The sequence below is a fragment of the Cheilinus undulatus genome, linkage group 12 (genome assembly GCF_018320785.1).
Source record: "Cheilinus undulatus linkage group 12, ASM1832078v1, whole genome shotgun sequence".
Classification (NCBI taxonomy): domain Eukaryota; kingdom Metazoa; phylum Chordata; class Actinopteri; order Labriformes; family Labridae; genus Cheilinus; species Cheilinus undulatus.
This window is the reverse complement of record NC_054876.1, coordinates 48264760-48286354: the sequence shown is the minus strand read 5'-3', so window position 1 is coordinate 48286354 and position 21595 is coordinate 48264760. Positions and strand designations below refer to the sequence as shown.

General features: G+C 41.2%; 1 protein-coding gene across 1 annotated transcript in view; it reads right to left on the bottom strand.

The window, feature by feature from the left end:
• arl10 (ADP-ribosylation factor-like 10) overlaps positions 1-21595 on the bottom strand; it is a 45824-nt gene that overhangs the window by 19039 nt on the left and 5190 nt on the right. The window contains exon 2 of the mRNA XM_041800758.1: positions 8382-8565. Within this exon, the coding sequence (XP_041656692.1) occupies positions 8382-8565 (184 nt within the window). The remainder of the gene's footprint in view (positions 1-8381; positions 8566-21595) is intronic.

Below are 21595 nucleotides of genomic sequence, written 5' to 3'. Positions count from 1 at the left end.
AATTTACAAAGACATGAACCTAACCCGAGTCCTAGACAGCAGAAACTGAGCCGTGTTCTTGTTACCCGAGTTGTTGTTCTTCTTCTGCAGAAAGACATTCTTTTACTTTATTTTAAGTTATTTTAAAGAACACAATGAAAGCTATGAACGCTTCCTTACACACATGCAGTCTACTGCACAATATATGCCGATGCTTAACACGTAAACAACTGCACTTAGCTTCCTGTTAGCGCAGTTAGCTCTAAGTTAGCCTGTTAGCACATTCATTGCAACCATAACTCAGCCAAATACCATCCTCTACTGAAAACACCACTCCACATTTCAAATGAAAAGTGAGTCCCACCATCAATTTTCTAATATTAGCCCTCATAAACTGATGATCTCAACAGTAACCTCAGCTAAAACAGAAAAATCCAAGCATCATGGTTCCTCAGGAGAAGCCCTAAAGACAAACAAAAGCATCCCAGTGGTTAGTTCAGTGCTGGCTCATCCCACAGTTGAAGTTACGTTCACCGCGACTGTGGCAGATTTTTGCCAGACAGCCCTGAGCGAGCAGTTGGCGCTCTCGCCATCGGCTCAACGGTCCCTGCCTTTCTGCAGGTTGTGATTCTGTGTTGAGTACAGTTCCACTTCATCTGAGGATTGTCATAGGTAGATTCACCCACTCTTCAAAGTCCACTTCAACAATTTCTCTGCTCGTCCAGGCTGCTGCATCACTCAGCTATCTGCAGTACCCTTTGTTTCCACTTCCTTATTAACTCAGAATCCCTCCTACATTGTATGCCCTGCTTGGTTTCTGCAGCCTTTAAAACCACTGAGATTAGATCATATGAATATTCACCATAACATTCAATTTTTTGTTTTTCAATCAAACTCATGGATGGTATTGTGCCTCAGGACTCTGTGGATCACTGAAATCAATCTCAGACACCTGTGATCATTAGTTTGTCAGGAGAGCCCAATTAAAGGAAAAGTACTTAAGAAGTACGTTCCACAATATTAAGCAGGTTTCCGCAATATTCTGGGCCCAGAATTACATGAAGACTCATTTTCAAACAGTCTTGTTGACTGATGAGTGTCGTGCAACCCTGGATGGTCCAGATGGAGGAGTAGTGGATGGTTGGTGGATGGCCACCACGTCCCAACAAAGCTGCAACGTCAGCAAGGAGGGGGCAGAGTCATGTTTTGGTCTGGAGTCACTGGGAGAGAGCTGGAAGGCCCCTTTAGGGTCCCTGAAGGTGTAAAAATGACCTCGGCAAAGTATGTAGAGTTTCTGACTGACCACTTTCTTCCAAAATAAGAACAGTGCCTTCTGTAGCAAAATGATCTTCATGCATGACAATCCACCATCTCATGCTGCAAAGAATCCCTCTGTGTCATTGGCTGCTATGGGCATAAAAGGAGAGAAACTCATGGTGTGGCCCCCATCCTCCCCTGACCTCAACCCTACTGAGAACCTTTGGGGCAGTGACACTCAACATGTGGCTCTTTTGTGATTATTTGTGGCTCTTTTATGTCTTAATCTGAAATATTATTTCCCCAGAAAACCTTTGCAAGGGAAACTCTTTGCCATCTTCAGCATTTTTGCCACTTTCCACCCATTGAAGCTGTCTTTTGCCATTAAACACCCTTTTTTTCCCTGTTGGTTTTTCTTTTTGCCACCTATTCCCATTTTGTTCCACTTTTATTCAATTTTTGCCATTTTCCCCATTTGTTGCTACCTTTTGCCATTAAAACCCATATTTTTCCCTATTATTTGAAAGGTTTTTGAAAGTGCTTTTTGACATTTTTTTTCTTCATTTTTGGCACTTTTCCTCCAAATAAGCTACCCTTGCCATTAAATACGACTTGTTTCCTTTTTTCCCAAATTTCTGCCTCTTCTTTTCGCCACTTTTTGACCATTTTTGCCTTTTTTTGTCATTTTTTGTGCCACATTTTGCCCATTTAAGCTACCTTTTGCCATTACATACCATTGTTTTCCTATTTTTTTTTGCACATTTTTGTCACTTTTCACTCATTTTTGGTCACAAATTTCTGCCACTTTTGTACCATTTTTTGCCACCTATAACTCATTTTTTAGTCACTTCTCACCCATTTTTGCTGCATTTTGACCACTTTGCCACCTTTAAGATTTTTTTATTGTTATTATTATGTTATTTTTATTGCTATTACAAGTCGTTTTTGCCACTTTTCACTAGACTGTGGCTCTTGCAAAGGTATTTTTCAACAGTTTGGCTTTTTGGTTGAGCAGGGTTGAGTAACGCTGGTTTGGAGCATCCTCAAGCTAAAGATCTATGAGGATGGGAGGCAGTTCACATCAAAACAGCAGCTCTGGGAGGATATTCTGACATCCTGCAAAGAAATTCAAGCAGAAACTCTCCAAAAACTCACAAGTTCAAAGGATGCAAGAATAGTGAAGGTGATATCAGAGAAGGGCTCCTATGTTAACATGGAACTTGGCCTGTAAGGATGTTTTTGATTTAAATAGCTTTGATTTCAGTAAATATGACCTCCTAATGCTGCTGATTCAACAAATAGCCATTTTCAGTTCTTTACAACCTATAAAATGTTCTTAAACTCTGTCGTGCATAATCATGTGGAACAGTGCATTTTGAGTGTTTTAATTTAATAGTTATCAGGAGCAGTTGTGGGTTTGAACTTGTTGCAAATCTTTGGACTGAACTTGGCTTAGGAGAACTGGTGAGAAATGGATAAAAATGAGGTTGTGTGCATCCCTGGCATCCTGAGAGTGCTGTTGTACATCAGCACTCATGTACCGCCTCTTATCCAATCAGAATGCTTATAAGAGCTGTTTGTCAAGCCTTGCTGCTGTAAAAATAGCTCTGTGTGTGGGAATATGTTTCTAAAATTTCCAGTGAAAGTATTTGTAGTTTCCCCTCAGGAGTACAACTTAATTCAACAAACAGGTCGCTCCCATCCTCTGACTCACTCTGAGTGTGTGTTTGTGTGTGTTTAATAAGGCGGCCTGCAGAGCGTCAGGACAAACCGCCCGCTGAGCTCCCTCCTGATTTTAAACCAGCAGCTGCTCTCACTGCTGAGCGTTGGGTCCACCATCAGGTAAACAGCTATTTATTTCTGCCACCTCACGTCAGCTCAAACTGCATCCCTGCCCCGTTACCTAGCAACATCCTCCATTAAGTCCGGCATTAATGAATTCCTGCTGAGCGGCTCTGTGCTGCTCTCGGAGGCGGTGACGACCTGAAGTCAAACCGGACGCGGTTTGTGAGCAGCGATTCGTTTCAGCAGCTGAACGGCGATGGCCAGTAAAGCTGCAGGTCAGTGCCGCTGCACAGCGGGATTGTGGGAAGTTAAAGCCGTGGGTTACCAACAAACCGTCTCTGCTTCTGAAGTACACCTGCTGAGGAATGTTTCCTTCACAACACTTTCACAAGATTCTCTCTGTGTCAAACTCCAAATCCATTAACATACAAAACTAAAACATTGTTTCAGACTTTTACTATTTCTGTTTGGGTTTTATTTTCCTGCTTTCATATCTTATTTGTTTTTAACTCCCTGCTATAATTTCTGGTCAAAACATGAGAAAAAAAGTCAAAATCTTGAGTTAAAGAGGTCAAAATATGAGAAAAAAATCCAAAATCATGAGTTTAAAAGGTCCAAATATGAGATTAAAGTCAAAATCATAAGTGAAAGAGGTCAAAATATGAGAAAAAAGTCTAAATCATTGGTTTAAAAGGTAAAAATATGAGATAAAAGTCAAAATCACAAGTTAAAAAGGTCAACGTATGAGTTTAAATTGAATGGGTTGAAAAGGTAAAAATATGAGATAATTCTTTTTCAAATCGTGAGTCTAAAAGATCAAAATATGGCATCAAAAGTCAAAGTTAGAGTTTACAAGGTCAAAACATGAGAAATTTTAATTTTAATGTTCAAAATATGACCTAATATCTAAACTTTAAATCTAAAGGCCATAACATGAGGTAAGAAGTAAAAAATTATGAATCGGAAGAAGTCAAATATGAAACAATAAGTCAAAATCACAACTTTAAGTTGTAATTGTGAGATGAAAAATGGAAAATATGAAATGAAAAAAAATTCCACATTCATGACTGTTTACTTCTTCAGACTTTAACAATTTAACGAGAATATTTTAAATCATCAAGGTTAAGTTTAGATCTTTATACTGGAGGAAATCTGCAGACCTCACACCAGCGGGTCAGTTATAATAAATATATGATATAATGGTGGACCACAGGATGGGAAATTTTGGGGCAAAAGTGGGATAATATGGAATTTGATGACTCTGCTCAACAATAACTGCTCTCCTTATTTACTAAACAGTAAACCACCGTCCTGGTTTCAGGGAGGAATTTCATATAAAGAGGGAGAAAAGCCGTTAAAAGTGGCCTTTGAACGACTCAGAAAGCAGTCTGGCTCTGCTTGCAGTGCTGGCCAGGAAGCACAAATGAAAACCGGCGTATCTTCACCTAGCATAGCAGAGAAGGACAAACCTCTGTCAATAAATTCATTCTTCACCCGGGTCTAACTGGAGCATGGAGAATATCCCAGTTACATATTCTAGTAAAGACACAGCTGAATGTAACAGTGCATGTAAACAGAGTGAATGAGGCGTGTGTTTGTGAGTCGAGTCTGCTCCTGAAATGAAGACGAGAGCAAACTAGAACATTGTGTACCAACAGCAGAACGTTTATGAAAGAGGAGGCTCTAACCGCAGCACCTCTCAAATATAAGGAACTTCTCCCAGATGTTGTCTTTCACTTCCTTTTAGCTCCAACTCAAATCTCAGCAGCTTAAAGCTTGGATCGACCTCTCCCTGATCTGATCTGCATCTCTTCATGCAGAGTTTAAAGCCTTTTAGCAGGATGTCCCTAACGGACTGTACAAAGAGATCTGGACCGTCCCTGAGCCCTGCACCGCTCCGAGCTGTCAACATGCCTCTGCATCAACGTCAGGCAGACAAAGACTCCGACATCCAGAGACGCTGAAGGATCCTGAGTGAGTGGGCGGCGACGTGTGCTGCTCTTACTTTCAAAGATGAGAGAACGATTTGAGGAGCCGCTGATCTCTGTGTTCAGATCATGAATAAATCAGCCGCAGAGCGTGGCATATATTCGTATGAAGACAGAAACTCATTCTGAGGCCAGCCGCTGCAGAGCGTCACAGTCAGGCTGGTCTGAATGAGAAGGAGAGTTATTTTGATCATCTCTGCTGCAGTGTGAAGACTTACAGTGGGAGGGTTAGTAGCAGGATGGGTTTGTCTGCTCTGTTTTGGACCTGCATGATTTGATTCCACTCATTTGAGAGAAAGTCACAAACATCTGCAAAACCACAGAGAAAGTTCAAGTGAAGGTTTTCTTTTACTGGTTTAAAGCAGCTGGAAACTAAGTTTAAAGCAGTAACTCTGCATGTTTAATCTTTTACCCCTTTAAGACAAGTTTATATTGGTCTCAGCGGTCCCAGAAACATGCCTGTGAAGTTTGTTGCTGTAAAAACACTCCAGTATTGGATTTCTGCATGTCTAAAAAACCCCTCTGTTTCAGCCCTGCTCAGAACGAGCTGTTTCTGTGTCTGTGGCTTTAAATGTGAATGAGCTGTCTGACTCCGCCCCTGACCACACCCCTCTCAAGAAATGGATGTGGCTTTCCTGATCCTCCTCTCACCTGGCACCTGAGAGGAGGGCGGAATTTTGTTCCAAGCAGTGAGGGCCAACCAAACCTGGGGGCGGGGCTAACCCCCCCCAACATGACATCATGAGGGGAAATCTGAGAACGGCTTGTTTCGGCACATATTGTATTTTGCATTTTGACCTTTAAAGTTGAGAATCTTATTGAGCATCTTCAGGCATCTGATCACCTCACTTTGGGGTCTTCCAGGGACTTCCAACAGCGAGAAGACCCCCAGGTTGGGGCAGTGCTAGAACTCGCTCCGGGGATAACACACTGGGATCCTCCAGGGTAAGTTGGTGAGTGGGTTGGCTGGCTTAGGCCTGCTAAAACTGAGCCTGCTGAGTGGAAGAAAATGGCTGGTTGGAGAATCTTATCAAGACGTGTTCGATTCATTTATAAATTACAAGACAGAATGTTTTGCCATCCATATCGTTAGCCTCATAGCATAAAGGCCTCAGTCATTTTTTGGCCAAACTCCAAACTCTTGCCTACTCCCCTAATGCTGCTGAGTCATTGTGCCTTATTTTTCTTGAAACCTTAAAATATGACTTAGGCAATTATGCTATGTGTTAACAATATGTTAATCTTTAGTCGCAGGAGGACGAACCTTTACAAAGTTTTTCTAAAGTTGAGCAGTGGCGCAGACGACCTGAGCGACAAAGAGGCAGACTACAGCGGTATTGTAGAGTAAAAGATGTCTAACTAATTAGACAGGAACATCATGACAAAGATGCTGCTATTGGGATCTGAGGGTTCTGTAAAACATCATAATTTTATCATATCGCTGGGGCAAAAACATCAGCATGCAAGGGGGAACCTAGGTTCAAAGCACATCCGCATTGTGCATCAACCAAAAATGTGGTACCTCCGACTCTGGCTTTTGCTGCCCTGGGATATTTATTTTTGGCCACCAAACTCTGCACATCACCACAAACACACCATTCCCACTGTAAAGCATGGTGGCAGCATCATGCTGTGGGGATGCTTCTCGACTGCCAGCCCTGGAAGACTTGTTAAAGTAGAGGGTAAAATGAATGTAGCAAAATGTAAGACAATCCTGGAAGTCTGCAAGAGAACTACGGCTTGGGAGAAGATTTATTTTCCAGCGAGACTTTGAGCTGAAGCATACAGAGAAAGCGACACAAAGATGGTTTAAAGACAACAAAGGGAACGTTCTGGAGTGGCCGAGTCAAAGCCCAGACTTCAATCCAATAAAGAATTGAAAAGAGCTGTTCACACCTGATCCCTGTGCGACCTGACAAAGCTTGAGCAGTGTTGCAAAGAAGAAAAGTAAAATTGTAGAGTCCAGATGTGCGATCCTGACTGAGACCTATCCACAGAGCCTCAGGGCTGTGATTGCAGCTAAAAGTGCATGGACTAAATACTGACTTTAAGGGGGTGTAAATGTGCAGTCACTTACTTTTTTGCAGCCATTAACACACTCAGAAGCAGCTGTGTCCCTATTTTTCTGATATGTTGTTGAATTACTCATTAATTCTTTGTCATGAAGCGTCACCAGGCCAAATTCAAACCAACATTTGGAAAGGCTATCATTGTCCCAAATGACTGCGTTTTTAAAGTAGATCGACACAGGTTGATTAATTGCATGGATGGCATTGGTGGGTTTGGGTTTTCTGTGAGTCTTGATGCTGAAAAGAAACCGCTGGAAGTTTCTAAACAATCTTGACAAAGTGAAAGAGAGAGGGTTAGAGATTGTCTCAGCACTGGCAGTGATGGATGGAGCGAGCGTTCAGGGTCCAAGAGGTGGATAAAAAAGAGAGAGATGGAAAAAAAACGACATAGATGTGGATCTAGTGAACAATAGACTCACTAATAACACCAGAATTACACTTAGACTGCTTATAGATCAGTGATACTCAACGTGTGGCTCTTTTGTGATTATCTGTCTTTTTTACATCTTAATTTTAAATATTATTCCCCCAGAAAACCTTATAAAGAGAAACTTTTTTGCCATTTTTGACACTTTTTGACACTTTTTATCCATCTAAACTACCTTTTGCCATTAAATACCACTTATTTTTATTGCTTTGTTTTTTGAAAAAAACACGAGTGATATTAGTTAAAACTAGCTATAAATATCTTTGCTCACTACATATTAACCCCTTCTTACCCTCAGATGGGTAAGAAGGGGTTAAATGGGTAGGAAAATTGGTTAAATTGGTTAAAAATAGCATGAAATTAATAATTTTAGCACCAGTTTCAACCCGATAAAAGCTTGCCATGCTTTTCAGCTGTAAATGAGGTAACTGTTAGCCAGGATGCTCGCACCAATGCTACTGATCCAACACACATACACTGATTTTACCAATAAATCCCAGCTGGTTAGGTCCCATTCTCTGGGGTTTTCAGGGGTATTAATGGGATCAGATTTTATGTAGAGGACTGTACAGCAGCATTCTAGTTGTTCATTGAGTTTTCTGTGAGTTTTGCAGGTCTCACACTATCCAATGACTACAGTTGTAGTCTATGTTTTCCTTTAGCAGTAGCAGCTGTTAGCATTAAGCTTTTATGCAGATATGTGCATATTTTTCATGACTCTAATCCGCTGCCTCATGGAGTTATTCAGATGTGAATTTGATGGCATAAACTGCAGTAAGCTGAGGGTTTCAAAGCTGCCTCATGCTCCCGTATTAAACACTCAGACTCCAAATGCAGTCTGCAGTGTTTGATTTCGAGGAATAAAAGCAGTCTTACTCTCCAAGAAGTCGAGCTGACAGGCGGGGGCGTTCAGGCTCATGAAGTTGAAGCCTCGGGTGGGTCTGCAGCGGCCTCTTTTAGCCGCAGACTCCCCAGGGGTCAAACCCTGCAACATGCTGCTCTTTCCTGCTCCGTCGAGGCCGAGGACCAGAACCTGACGCTTCCCACGCTCCTCTTCCTCCTGCAGACGGAGAAAATACAACAGGAATATGAAGAAGGCATGTACCTGAGAGGGAACACGTTTTTTTTTTTTTGGAAGAAGAGTTTATCAGCTTTCATCAGCCTTGTAACAGACAAAGCGATGGAGCTGAGGCAGGCCGTAAGAGTTCTGATAAACAGCTACAACATACCTGACTGTCAGTCAACTCAAAAACGCCAATAACCATGCATCATCCTCAGACTGTAACAACTAAAACAGAAAAAGCAGAGCAACTTTTCCTTCACACAGAAAGGCCTCAGTTGGGGTGATTCGAAAATCTCAAAAAAGTTAAGCATGGATGGATGGATGGATGGATGGTACATGGATGGATGGATGGTACATGGATGGATGGATGGATGGATGGATGGATGGATGGTACAGATGGATGGATGGATGGTACATGGATGGATGGATGGATGGATGGATCGATGGTACAGATGGATGGATGGATGGATGGATGAATGGATGGTTGGATGGATGAATGGATGGATGGTTGGATGGTTGGATGGATGGATGGATGGATGGATGGATGGATGGAGAGTTGTTATATGGATGGATGGATGGATGGATGGTACATGGATGGATGGATGGATGGATGGATGGTACAGATGGATGGATGGATGGATGGATGGATGGATGGATGGATGGTTGGATGGATGGATGGTTGGATGGTTGGATGGATGGATGGATGGAGAGTTGTTATATGGATGGATGGATGGATGGATGGATGGTACATGGATGGATGGATGGTACATGGATGGATGGATGGATGGATGGATGGTACAGATGGATGGATGGATGGATGGATGGATGGATGGATGGATGGTTGGATGGATGGATGGATGGATGGTTGGATGGATGGATGGATGGATGGAGAGTTGTTATATGGATGGATGGATGGATGGATGGTACATGGATGGATGGATGGTACATGGATGGATGGATGGATGGATGGATGGATGGTGCAGATGGATGGTACAGATGGATGGATGGATGGTACAGATGGATGGATGGATGGATGGATGAATGGATGGTTGGATGGATGGATGGATGGATGGATGGATGGATGGTTTGATGGATGGATGGATGGATGGATGGATGGTTGGATGGATGGATGGATGGATGGATGGATGGATGGATGAATGGATGGTTGGATGGATGGATGGATGGATGGTTGGATGGTTGGATGGATGGATGGATGGTACAGATGGATGGATAAATTCAGGATAAATCATTTTACTCCAGCCTGGTTACATTTCGTTTCCTTCTGTAAATATTTTGATAGTGGATTTCTTGTCTTTTGTGTTTTTTAAACGCACACATTAATTTTTTTAAAAGAAGCATCAGGAGTCATGACTGTAAAAACATGACATTTCAAAGTAAGAGTCTTTGAGTTTGTTATTTATGAAAGGGCTCCTGTTCAAACATTCTGGCATCATGTTATTGAAGTCTTCATCACACACACCTGCCCAGGCGTTTCACTTTGACAGCTATTAAGGTGACAAATACTGAAATAAGGTTTTACTGGTACTGAAAAACTTCTGTTCTCCTCTGTTCACTGGCTTTGTGAAAACCTGCTGACAGTTACAACAAATTAATATAATCCCTGCAGAAGCGGAAAATTAAGACAATTAAAGGAGATCTGGAATAACATAGCATGTCTGATAGTACGAAGCTGCTTCTCTCCTCCAGTTCTTCTGATTGTGGATATTTAGTCTACATGTCAGATTACATAGAGATGCTCAGAAAGATTTTACAACCAGGCAGCAGAGATTTTCTCCTCTCATAAACAAGCAAACATTGAAAACCTGGCTCTTCTGTTGGGTTTAGAGATCCAGGTCAATGCAAAACTTCAGTTTCAGCAGAGGTAGCGGACTTCTGCATCTTCTGGGAACTCTGGAAATTTGGCCTGTAAGGAAGAGTGCATTCAGCATCCATGAAATTAAGAGAAAATACCCTCATTAATATTAGAAACTGTCTGCAGGTCTTGTGGGTGTTGGAAAGCTCATTTTCTGTCTGAGTTAGAATCAGATGAAAAAGAAGCCTAACCGTCTGAAAGAAAATCATTTTCATCTGCACCTAAATGGTGAGGCACAAAATAATTTATCCATTTTGCTCTTGTTTTTATTCAAACCTGTCTCTACTGCCAGTTCAAAAAAATCAATGAGACAAATCTAGAATATGCATCTAGGAGAGGTGATTTGATTTCTCAAAAGAGAGTGTATTTAGTGATTTTTATGTCTACATTATCACTAATTAAGAAGCAGGCCAAACTATCTCATCTAAAGTCCAGGGAGCAGTCCTTCCCTTTCATTTTTTTTACTCATTTATGGATTTAATGATGAAAGTAATCAATATTTTCTGCCATGATTGACTAAAAACCAAAAGTTTCTGATAAGGAATCACCAACTATGGATTACTCATACGGGTCAAACTGGGTGTTTGGACTTTGTCCTTGTGCAAAATATGATTCATTTTGTCATGCTAAAAAAAGAAAGCACTTCTGGAGATATCCTGAGGTGAAAGTCCTGATATGAAACTTTAATAAAAGACATGACGCTCACTGATCGCTGCTTTTTATCTCTGAATATTTTGGTCAAATCTGAGCGAGGACAAGCGGAGAGTTCTCGGTAAAGGTTAGCAGCTGGGCTGAAACCTCCTCGCTCCCTCTCTTTTACACTGGAGACTTCCCCTGAACCCTCTGAGATGGTGCACACGTCAGTCAAAAGTCCCGCCAGGTTAGTCTTTATTCATGAACTGTGCTTCTGCGGACGCTCATCAGCAATTCATATCAGCCTCTTCAGAGCTGAGCTGCATCACTTTGGACTTTCTTATTAAAAATATCACATTAAACTTCACTCAGCCGAGGCTTAGAGACGACTTTAACCTTTCTCAAACTCACACCCTCATTAAATTCCTTGAAACATAAAGCTGCACCCTAACAAGCTTATAAGATAGATGTTTTCGCTGATGACTGAAGTCTGGTCGGGGCTGTAATCCTGGCCCTGGTGTTTCTGGGTAAACACGGTCGCTCTGACAGATCAGCAGCCTCCTGTCTCTGTGTTTCTGCAGCTTGTGCAGCCTGCAGGGAGACCAACTTCAAATCCTGACAGCTCCGAGGCTGCTGAGGCTGCAGAGATTTGGCTGTTATCTCTCGTTTTGCAGCGAGTCAGCGTGGACTTTGTGCAAAATGATCAATGCTTGCAAACATTTTCTCTCCAAGATTATACAGGAGACGCTTAAAGCTTCAAATCTATGAAACCCGGCTTCTTTAGGAGGTTTATTTTGGAGCTAAAGACGTCAATTTTAAAGATGACTAACAGGATGTTCTTTGAGATTAAAGCACCAAACTTGCAAGGAAGGTCTTTTTGTTGTTAATCAAAATTCAACAAGAAAAAAATCAGATTTTCTTTAAATTAAGGTTGTAAAATTACAAAAATGGCTTTCAGATTACATAGAGATGCTCAGAAAGGGTGAAATCCCAGGGTGAAAGAGATTAAATAAAAGGAAAAAACGTGAATTAAGAGTTCGATGCTGATTCAGAAGGAAAATAACAGTTAATTTTAGGGACTAAAATGATGCATAACAAGCAAATAAACTTCATTAGTCCTAGATTGTAGTACAAAGCCCAAAACGTGACATGAAAGTTTTGGGGTTTTTTTGTTTTTTTTTAATACGCACGTGCGATTTAGATACTAAATTGCACATATGAGGTACGAATAAAACTTACACACAAGATAATAAAACTCATGTGAGAGATATTAAATCGCACGTGCGTATTAAAAAAAAGTTCATGTCACGTCCCGGGCTCCATATGTCAGAGCTACATTTCACTGAATATTCACTGAAGCTGGGTTTCCATTACAGTTTTTCGCAAAATAAAAGCAATATTTCTTAAATTTCGATTAAGTACAATGGCCTCTATGCACAAACTGCTTCCGCATTTGGCATTAGACCGCTCCCACACTTCCAGTCGGGAGAAGAGAATGGGGTATGATGGCAAAATCATTGCGGTTTACTCACTGTTTGCATGAGTTACCTGAGCTGACTGTCAATGACGAGTTAAATTTAGCTGAAGATGATGTACATTGCAGCACGCAGCAACGATGTCCAGAAGTGCTTTCAACCTGTTTTTGAAACATCATTTTAGCATGTTTGGATGCCAAGCGATGATGATAGAGTACTCACAAACAACAATCGAAACAAAACAAAAAAACCCAACAAAACGGACAAATTAAGGCAGTATAGGAGGGTTTAGATTCCGTTTTGGCCTAGCACGTATCGTTAGGCGGAAGTTAAGAACCGGTCTTATTTTCCACCGGAAATACGCCACCCCCTTGCCCATAGAGCCCATTGCGCTTTGAATGCGTTTCCACTGAAGGGAGTTTTGGGCATAGGCCTTGCAATTCTTGTAAAACCTCATTTCGTGTGAATCCGCTGCAGGGAAGCTTGACGCTCAGAACCTGTTGCGTGTTGGTACGGTTTTGGTTACATCTACGGCGGTTGCCTTGATAATTTTGAACAAAAGACGAAGGCAACGGATGATAGTTCAGAGGTAAAGTCCGTATGTACAGCAAAAGCCTCGTATAAGGGTGTAAGTATGATGTTAAGAAAAGTCTCGTCTCTTCTTCTGTCTACACATACCGCGCCATGTTGTCTCGGAGTGACTGGTCATGTTACAACGTACGTCACGTCCTGTGACTTGTAAATGCGGAAAAAGTGTTTCCATTACACTTTTGCGAGATATTTCTATATCAAAACGTCTGAAAAACCTCCTCATGAAAGCGTAAAAACTTTTTAGTGATATTGTAGTGTTTTCTGAAATTCAGGTGTTTCCATTACCAGTTTTTTATTGCGCTATTTAGATTTTGCGCATTTCCAAGTGTAATGGAACAATTCCTCCTCTCAGCCCTAAGCTATCGTTTAACCTTTTGTCTCACCTGGACTTTTTGTCTTAAAATCATATAAAACATCAAACATGTGGTGCACAATCAAGCTCTAAAAATCCTTTATTCAGGACAACCTGGGCTTTAAGAATATGTGTGCTACAGCAATGTCACTTGAACTTAACAAAAGTTACAGGACTTTAAAGACAAAGGAAAAGACAAAACGGAAATTAAAAATCAAAGATTTAAGTGTGTGAAAGTGCCTTATGGGAAAGGATGTGAAGTCTTGACCTGAAGTCAAGCTAAACATTGGCTTATTAAACTAAAGGTAAATTCATACCTGATCCAAAGGTATAAAACATTCATGATGAGGTGAGATTACTATGGCTTGCATTCATCTTTTATACACTGCATTACAAATTAATATGCAAATTGGATTTTAGTGTCATAAACATTCAATTTTTTGTTTTTCAGTTAAACTCATGGATTGTGTTGTGTCTCAGGGCTCTGTGGATCACTGAAATCAATCTCAGACACCTGTGATCATTAGTTTGCCAGGTGAGCTCAATTAAAGGAAAAGTACTTAAGAAGGATGTTCCACATTATTAAGCTGGCCACAGCCTTCAGCAATATGGGAAAGAAAAAGGATCTCTGCTGCTGAAAAGCATCAAATAGTGTAATGCCTTGGACAAGGAATGAAAACATGAGATATTTCAGCAAAACCTAATCATGATCATCGTCCTGTGAAGAAATCTGTGGCTGATTCAGAGCACAGATGGGTTCGTGCAGATAAAGGCATAATGAGGAAGGTTTCTGACAGACAAATTCATGGGATTAAGAGAGCAGCTGCTAAAACGCCATTGCAAAGCAGCAGAGAGGTATTTGAAGCTGCTGGTGCCTCTGGAGTCCCACCAACCTCAAGGTGTAGGATCCTCCAGAGGCTTGCAGTCGTGCATAAACCTACTATTCAGCCCCCCCTAACCAATGCTCACAAGCAGAAATGGTTGCAGTGGACCCAGAAATACATGAAGACTTATTTTCAAACAGTCTTGTTGACTGATGAGTGCCGTGCAACCCTGGATGGTCCAGATGGAGGAGTAGTGGATGGTTGGTGGATGGCCACTATGTCTCAACAAGGCTGTGACGTCAGCAAGGAGGGGGCGGAGTCATGTTTTGGGCCAGAATCATGGGAGGAGAGTTGGTAGGCCCCTTTAGGGTCCCTGAAGGTGTGAAAATGACCTCGGCATAGTATCTAGAGTTTCTGACTGACCACTTTCTTCCATGGTACAAAAATAAGAACCGTGCCTTCTGCAGAAAAATGATCTTCATGCATGACAGTGCACCATCTCATGCTGCAAAGAATCCCTCTGTGCCATCTTGCAAAGAAATTCAAGTCGAAACTCTCCAAAACTCACAAGTTCAATGGGTGCAAGAATAGTGAAGGTGATATCAAAGAAGGACTCCTGTGTTAACATGGAACTTGGCCTGCTAAGATGTTCTGGGTGACTTCAAAGAACATGTTTCTAGGATTTTTTTCTGTTGCTTGGATCCCTTTAGTTTTATTTATCCTCACAGAGAATATATATTTTTGTCTGTGATTTAAAATGTGGACGTCACGCTCTACTCTCTTTCATTATGTGTTTTTAATCTACAACTTCCACTATACATCGTTGGATCTGATGTTTTTGAATCTCTTATTCCCTTTGTCAGCTCCAAGTGCTTCACAGACGTTTCCATGTCTAATAAAAAGAGAGTGATTCTGTAGTGATTTTTTGTTTCTGTCCGCTCCACAGGGATGAACAAAACACCGCGCTCAGCTGCAGATCTGACAGGGATTTAACTTCTTGCTCAAGGACACTCCAGCGCAGCAGGAGTCTGGAAACACGCAGACTTTATCACAGAGCCGAGTTAAAGTCGGCTTGCCTGCAGCTCTGAATCACAAACGTGGAGCAAAGAGGGAAACTTTGATCCTCCAACTCTGCCACATATCATCAATTCTCCATTTTCAGCGCTCCAGGAGTCCCTCAAAGATTTTTTCTACCTTACAGTCTTTTTCTGCTCCAGGTAGTGAGTTACTACATTACCCATAATGACTTTCAGCTCTCATATGATGAGCTCTTAACTGTCAGGAGGCTCTTAGAGCACTGGTGTATAACTTTTCTACCTTGAATTAGTCGTTTCAGAGTCAGTGTGATGACTTTCAACAGAGAGAATCATGTCTAGCCCATTTCCACAAAGTGCCCTGGTCATCTGTTTTCAGCACCATGTAGCTTTCTCTGGTGCTTACAGCTTTACGGCATGAGTCCACACACCAGACTTTAGCTAAAAAGAAGCCAGTTACCCCCTGGTTGATGCAACTTAGGCTGAGAAATGGTCGAGGTCCATGACAGATAATTAGAAGAAAAAAAAGTGGCAACGTAAAGGCAGACATGTTGGTTCCTTCCTGTTAAAATACTGAAATCTTTGACTACAGAGTCCTACTTCCCTAACACAGATTCACCTGCTGGTTTTGACTGTTTTTGAGGATTTAAACTCACAGTTTGTTTTGTCTGTGTCGGGCCCAGCTCTAAGCTGCCCTGGAAACCCCCCACAGGGGGAAAAAGTTACTTTATGGTGAAATGAAAATCCCTCAGTGGAGCTTTGCTCCATGAAAACAGCACTCAGAGCCTGATTTGCTACCACTAATAGCTCAATTTGCTTATAATTTACTCTCTCTGCTCGGTACTGAGGTTTAATTCACAGAGAAAAAAGCAGGACTTTCAGTCACAGACATATGGAGAAGTCTGCCAACAAGGAGCCAGCTGGGAGACTCTGCCTGCCAAGTCAGGCACAAGTAATATCTGGGGGTCCTACTACAGGACATTTCGGGCATTTAACACTATTTTCCCTGCAACCTGGTGAATATCTGAGAAATGACTTGTGTTGGAATTCAGTCATGTTAAGGGAAATATTAGTCACCAGTTAGTCATAAAAAATATTGCAAATCATTGCAAAATTTGATTTATTTTCCACATGGCAATTTTAAAAGTCAATGCATAACAAAGAATAGTTCAATACAGACTTCAGTTTATGCTGCAAAGAAAAAAAAAATCTAAAATTACTTTTTAATTTGTCAAAATGAATTTAAAAATGTCCTGGAAAGTTATTTACAACTTTCCAGTGAAACCATTCAGTTAAGTCAACCACAGTAAAAAATAGCCAGCTGTAACTGAAGTGAGTAGCTGGCTGTTTTGCTAACAGCCCCTCCGTCACAGCTATTCAGGCACAATCATGCCCATAACGTTGTGGCTGCATGCAGAAGCTATCTGCAGAGAAACTATCTGCACTTTTACTCCGTATGGAGCATTGTACTCATGCTGACGGCGCTCAGTTCTGTCCACATAAACACGATGAGCTAAGAGAGGAGGGGAAACTTTTGCACCCTAAAAATTTAACCCATGGTCTTTGGTTTATGCAGGGCCGTTTCTTGCTATAGGCTGACTATGCAAATGCACAGGGCCCCACAAGCCAGTAGGGTCCCCAAGGCTGAATGTTCATTCTCATCTGATGAGAATTCAAATTACATGTTTTTATCCTTATATGCTTAAAAAAACATGCCAGAATAAAATGAGCCACCATGATAAACTGAGGGTGTTGTTAGCAGCCATGTCTCTGGTATTTGCCACTTAACATTACTTTAAGATGACTTATTTTATAAAGTTTAGAGTGTATTTTAAAGGCCTTGAATAAACAACACTAGTCATGTATTAAGTGGCTAATAGATATTGGGCCTATTGTTGATTATTTTTGACTACTGTGGCAGTGGATTGTTGCTAACTCAACTGAGTTAGCTGTAGTCTCCCTCTTTGCCACATTTACTAGAATATTTATTAAGACAATACAATTTGCTAGTGTGAATAATCTATCCTCCATTCCTACAGGTGAGTTAAATTTTGGATGTAGTATTTTGTTTTATTCAAAGGAACCAAAAAAATCACAAACTGAACTAACTGTAATGTAAACTATGCTTTGTAACCTCCTAAGACCCTGCGTCCACATATGGGGACATAACGTTTTTTCTCTTTTTTTTTGTTTGTTGTTTTTTGTTGTTGTTGGTAGGGTTGTTTTTTGCATTCCCAGGGAAATATGGAAAATTTATTACCAAATTTTGGGAGAACTGGATTGATAATATTTGGGATTGTCCTTTGAAATTCTCAGGATTTTTCTTTAATTTTTTAAATGTATTATTATTATTATTATTATTTTATTCTAATATTTTTTTTTCTTTTGATGTTTCATTTTCGTGGAATCCTGGAGGATGTTGTTGAACAATTCTAGAATTTGCAAAGAAATTTAAGGGGGGAATTTGCTTTATATTTTGGGAATTTGCTTGAAATTTTTCAGGAATGCGGATGGAATTTGGGGGGATATTTTGATTGGAAATTTCAGGCTTTATGAGGAAGTTTCACTGAAATATTTGAGGACTATCTAAAGAAATATTTGGATACTTTTCATGGGATACTTTGAAAATATGTTTAAGAATTTTCAGATACATTTTTGGTAATTAAAAAAAATTTTTGAATTTGTTTGGGTTTTGGACAGGAAAATGTCCAAGAAATTCCTGTTCAACAACAAGGCTGATGTATGAATTTATCAGACAGTACTTATCCCAAATAATTTGGAGAAACTAAAAATGCTCTCCTAACAAAAGGCTCAGGTCTCAGGAGGATATGACTGTTAGCTCTGCCCACAGAAGAAAATTAAGGTCAACAGCATAAATAATTTAATACCAGGGGTTATTATGACTGCAGTCTGATTTGCTCAAGAAGTGTAGAAGATTGTGGCATGTTCGTGGATTATCTAATAGATTATGAATCTCTCTATCGTAGTTTACAAAACTAAGGGCCCCATAAACAGCATCTTGCACAGGGCCCCGACAAAGCTAGAAACAGCCCTGGTCTGATGGGAACAAAATGGTGCATCCCCACTGTGAAGCACGGTGGTAGCAGCATCATCCTGTGGGGATGCTTCTCGGCAGCATCATGCTATGGGGATGCTTCTCAGCAGCATCATGCTGTGGGGATGCTTCTTGGCAGCCAGCCCTAGAAAGCTTGTAAAGGTAGAGGGGAAATCAATGCAAAAAAACCAGAATATCCTGGTTGAGAATCTTAATCAGTCTGCAGGAGCTTAACAGTTTGAGAGAAGATTGATTTTACAGAAAGACGAGCCGGAGGGCAGCGCGGTGGCGCAGGGGTTAGCGCTGTTGCCTCACAGCAAGACGGTTGCTGCTTTGCTTCCCGGTCAGGGCCAGGGCCTTTCTGTGCGGAGTCTGCATGTTCTCCCTGTGCATGCACGGGTTCTCTCCAGGTACTCCGGCTTCCTCCCACCACCAAAAACATGCTCATTAGGTTAATTAGGGACTCTAAATTGCCCGTAGGTGTGAATGAGAGCGTGCCTGGTTGTCTGTCTCTATATGTTTGCCCTGCAATTGACTGGCAACCAGTCCAGGGTGTACCCAACCTCTCGCCCGATGACAGCTGGGATAGGCACCAGCCCCACCCTCGCGACCCGGAACAAAATAAACAGTATAGAAAATGGAAAATGGATGGACAACGAGCCGGAGCATACAGAGAAAGCTACATAGAAATGGTTTAAAGACAACAAGGGGAATGTTCTAGAGTGGCCGAGTCAAAGCCCAGACCTCAATCCAATAGAGGATTTGTGTCTGGACTTGAAAAGGGCTGTTCATGCCTGATACCCATGCAAAATTGCAGTGTGTCTATGTGCCACCCTGACTGAGACCTATGCACACAGTCTCAGAGCTGTGATTGCAGCCTAAGATGCATTTACTAAATACGGACTTGAAGGGGGTGAGTAACCATCCAGTAACTTTTACATTAAATATTTCTTCTTATTATATAAACTATATCGACCAAGACTGATTTATAAAATCATAAAAGGGTAAAGCATCAAAGGGGGCGAAAACTTCTAAGAGGCTCTGTACATTAAGAGGCTTTTGCTTAAGAACATTTTGAATAATGGGGTTTGAATTCATGAGAAGATGAAAGGTTATGATATGTAATCTGAGATCAACAAGATTAGTCATGCATCTGTAGAAAAAAACACTGCAAACCTAAACAGAGAAGATAAATCCTGATTTATGTCCAGTTACTTTAGAGTCTCTCAGTTGTGCTTTTGCAACTCCTGCATAAGTGAGCATGCTCAGCCCTCACACCTGCACAAACCCTCCCAGGCTGCAAACACGCTCTAAGTCAACTCCCCCGCTTTGAGACACCCAGAGATGTGATTACAACACATTTCGGTTCAATGTGGCCCCCCGGGATGCAAACATGAGTGTCCGCTCTCTCAGCGACCCGTGGGCTCAGCACACTCACATTATACCACGATCCTCTTTAGACGGGCTGAGACCGATAACACGGGATAAGCTTATTACAGGATGCTGCTGCTGATTGAATCGAGGAAACAAGATTAGAGACAGGCAAATAGATTTTATGAAGAGATTCAGGCTGCAGCTGGAGGAGCGTTCATTAAAATGCTCGGTCGCTGCTGTTTCATCTCTGTTTCTGAATCTGTTTGCAGGAGGCAGCAGCTCCAGTCCTTTAATAGAACAGTGATGTACTCTTTGCTGCTTAGAGACTACAATGTACTGTATATATGTGCAATAAGATATAAGAAGCATGCATCCTTTCCTACCTTCCTCATCCCCAGCATCATCTTCATCATCATCATCATTAGGGGTCAACAGATACTGTTCTTTCTTTCTATACTGATATATTAGTAGCTAATGACATCAATAACAGATATTTGGAACCTATATTAGTTTAAAGTCAGACGGAGTCACTGGTTTGGGTTTGTTAGATTTACATCATGTAATGGGATGTAAATGGGTCATTCAAAAACTGCCTTATAACAGCCGTAAACAAAGGCTTTGAATCAGTGGTGTGAGCTCCATCTCCAATGAAGAAACCTTTGCCTCTGAAGCCAAAATCATTCATATTTACTACACGTGTCTGTAAAGAAGGACTAAATCAACATTTGGCAAACTATGCAGGAGCTGGAAATCAAGCCATAGAGAGAGGAGTTAGCTGTTATGTTACAAAGATTAGAGGATCATCCATGCATCAAAATACAAAGAATCAATAAATCCCTCCAGTCTTACTTTCATCTTCTTTGTCTTCATGTCTACCATCATCAAAATAATCTACTTCACATCTAACTGGGGCATCATCACCCACCTCCTGATCAGCCTCCTGATCCTCATTGTCGTCATGAGAATTCTTTTATCATTATCCACATCAGCATACTCATATTTCACAGCATCATCTGTATAACTGTCATCATACCGTCAGCATCATTCTTATCACCTTCATCATCATCACCATTAGTACCAGAATAAGTACAGTACTGTCATGTCACATCATCATTTATCATTTTTGTCCAACTCTCATCATTTTGTTTTCACTTGAGTCCTTCTTACAATCATCATCATCACCTTCTTCTTCTTCCTATTATCTTCCTCTTGTTCTCCCCCCATTAGTTATTCTAGTTTTCATCACATTTCCATTACTGATAGGACCAATCCCATTTCTACCAACCCAGGGGTGTCAAACTCATATTGAGTCTGGGGCCAGATTTGCTCCAATGAGAAGTCCTGAGGGCTGGACTATTTAGGCCAGGATTGTGAAAGTCCATCACTGACTCTGAATTAAAGAGCCTAACAACAAGCTCAACATTTAAACATAAACTGGCAGCCTCATTTTCACCATTAGTAAAATATGAAAACATTTCATTTCAAACCTTTATTTACTCTCAAAAGGACATCGAGGTTTGTAGCGCCACATTATGTAACTAGAAAAGCACTCGGAGAGCACAGACATCCGCCATTAGCCCTACCTCCAAATAGTGAAAAATCCTTTAAAAAATTCCTGAATCTGTCCTCATGTGCCCCCACCACGGCATTTGCTGATTACTCCCTCCCTGATGGGGTGGAAACATGGTGAGGCAAAGCATTGGCTTCGCTACGGGTTCCAACAGATGCACTGACAGTCTCACCCATGGTCTCACTGGACAACTGGAAGTCATGGCAGAGGGAGAATATTCCTCTATTCCTCCCAGCATTGTGAGTA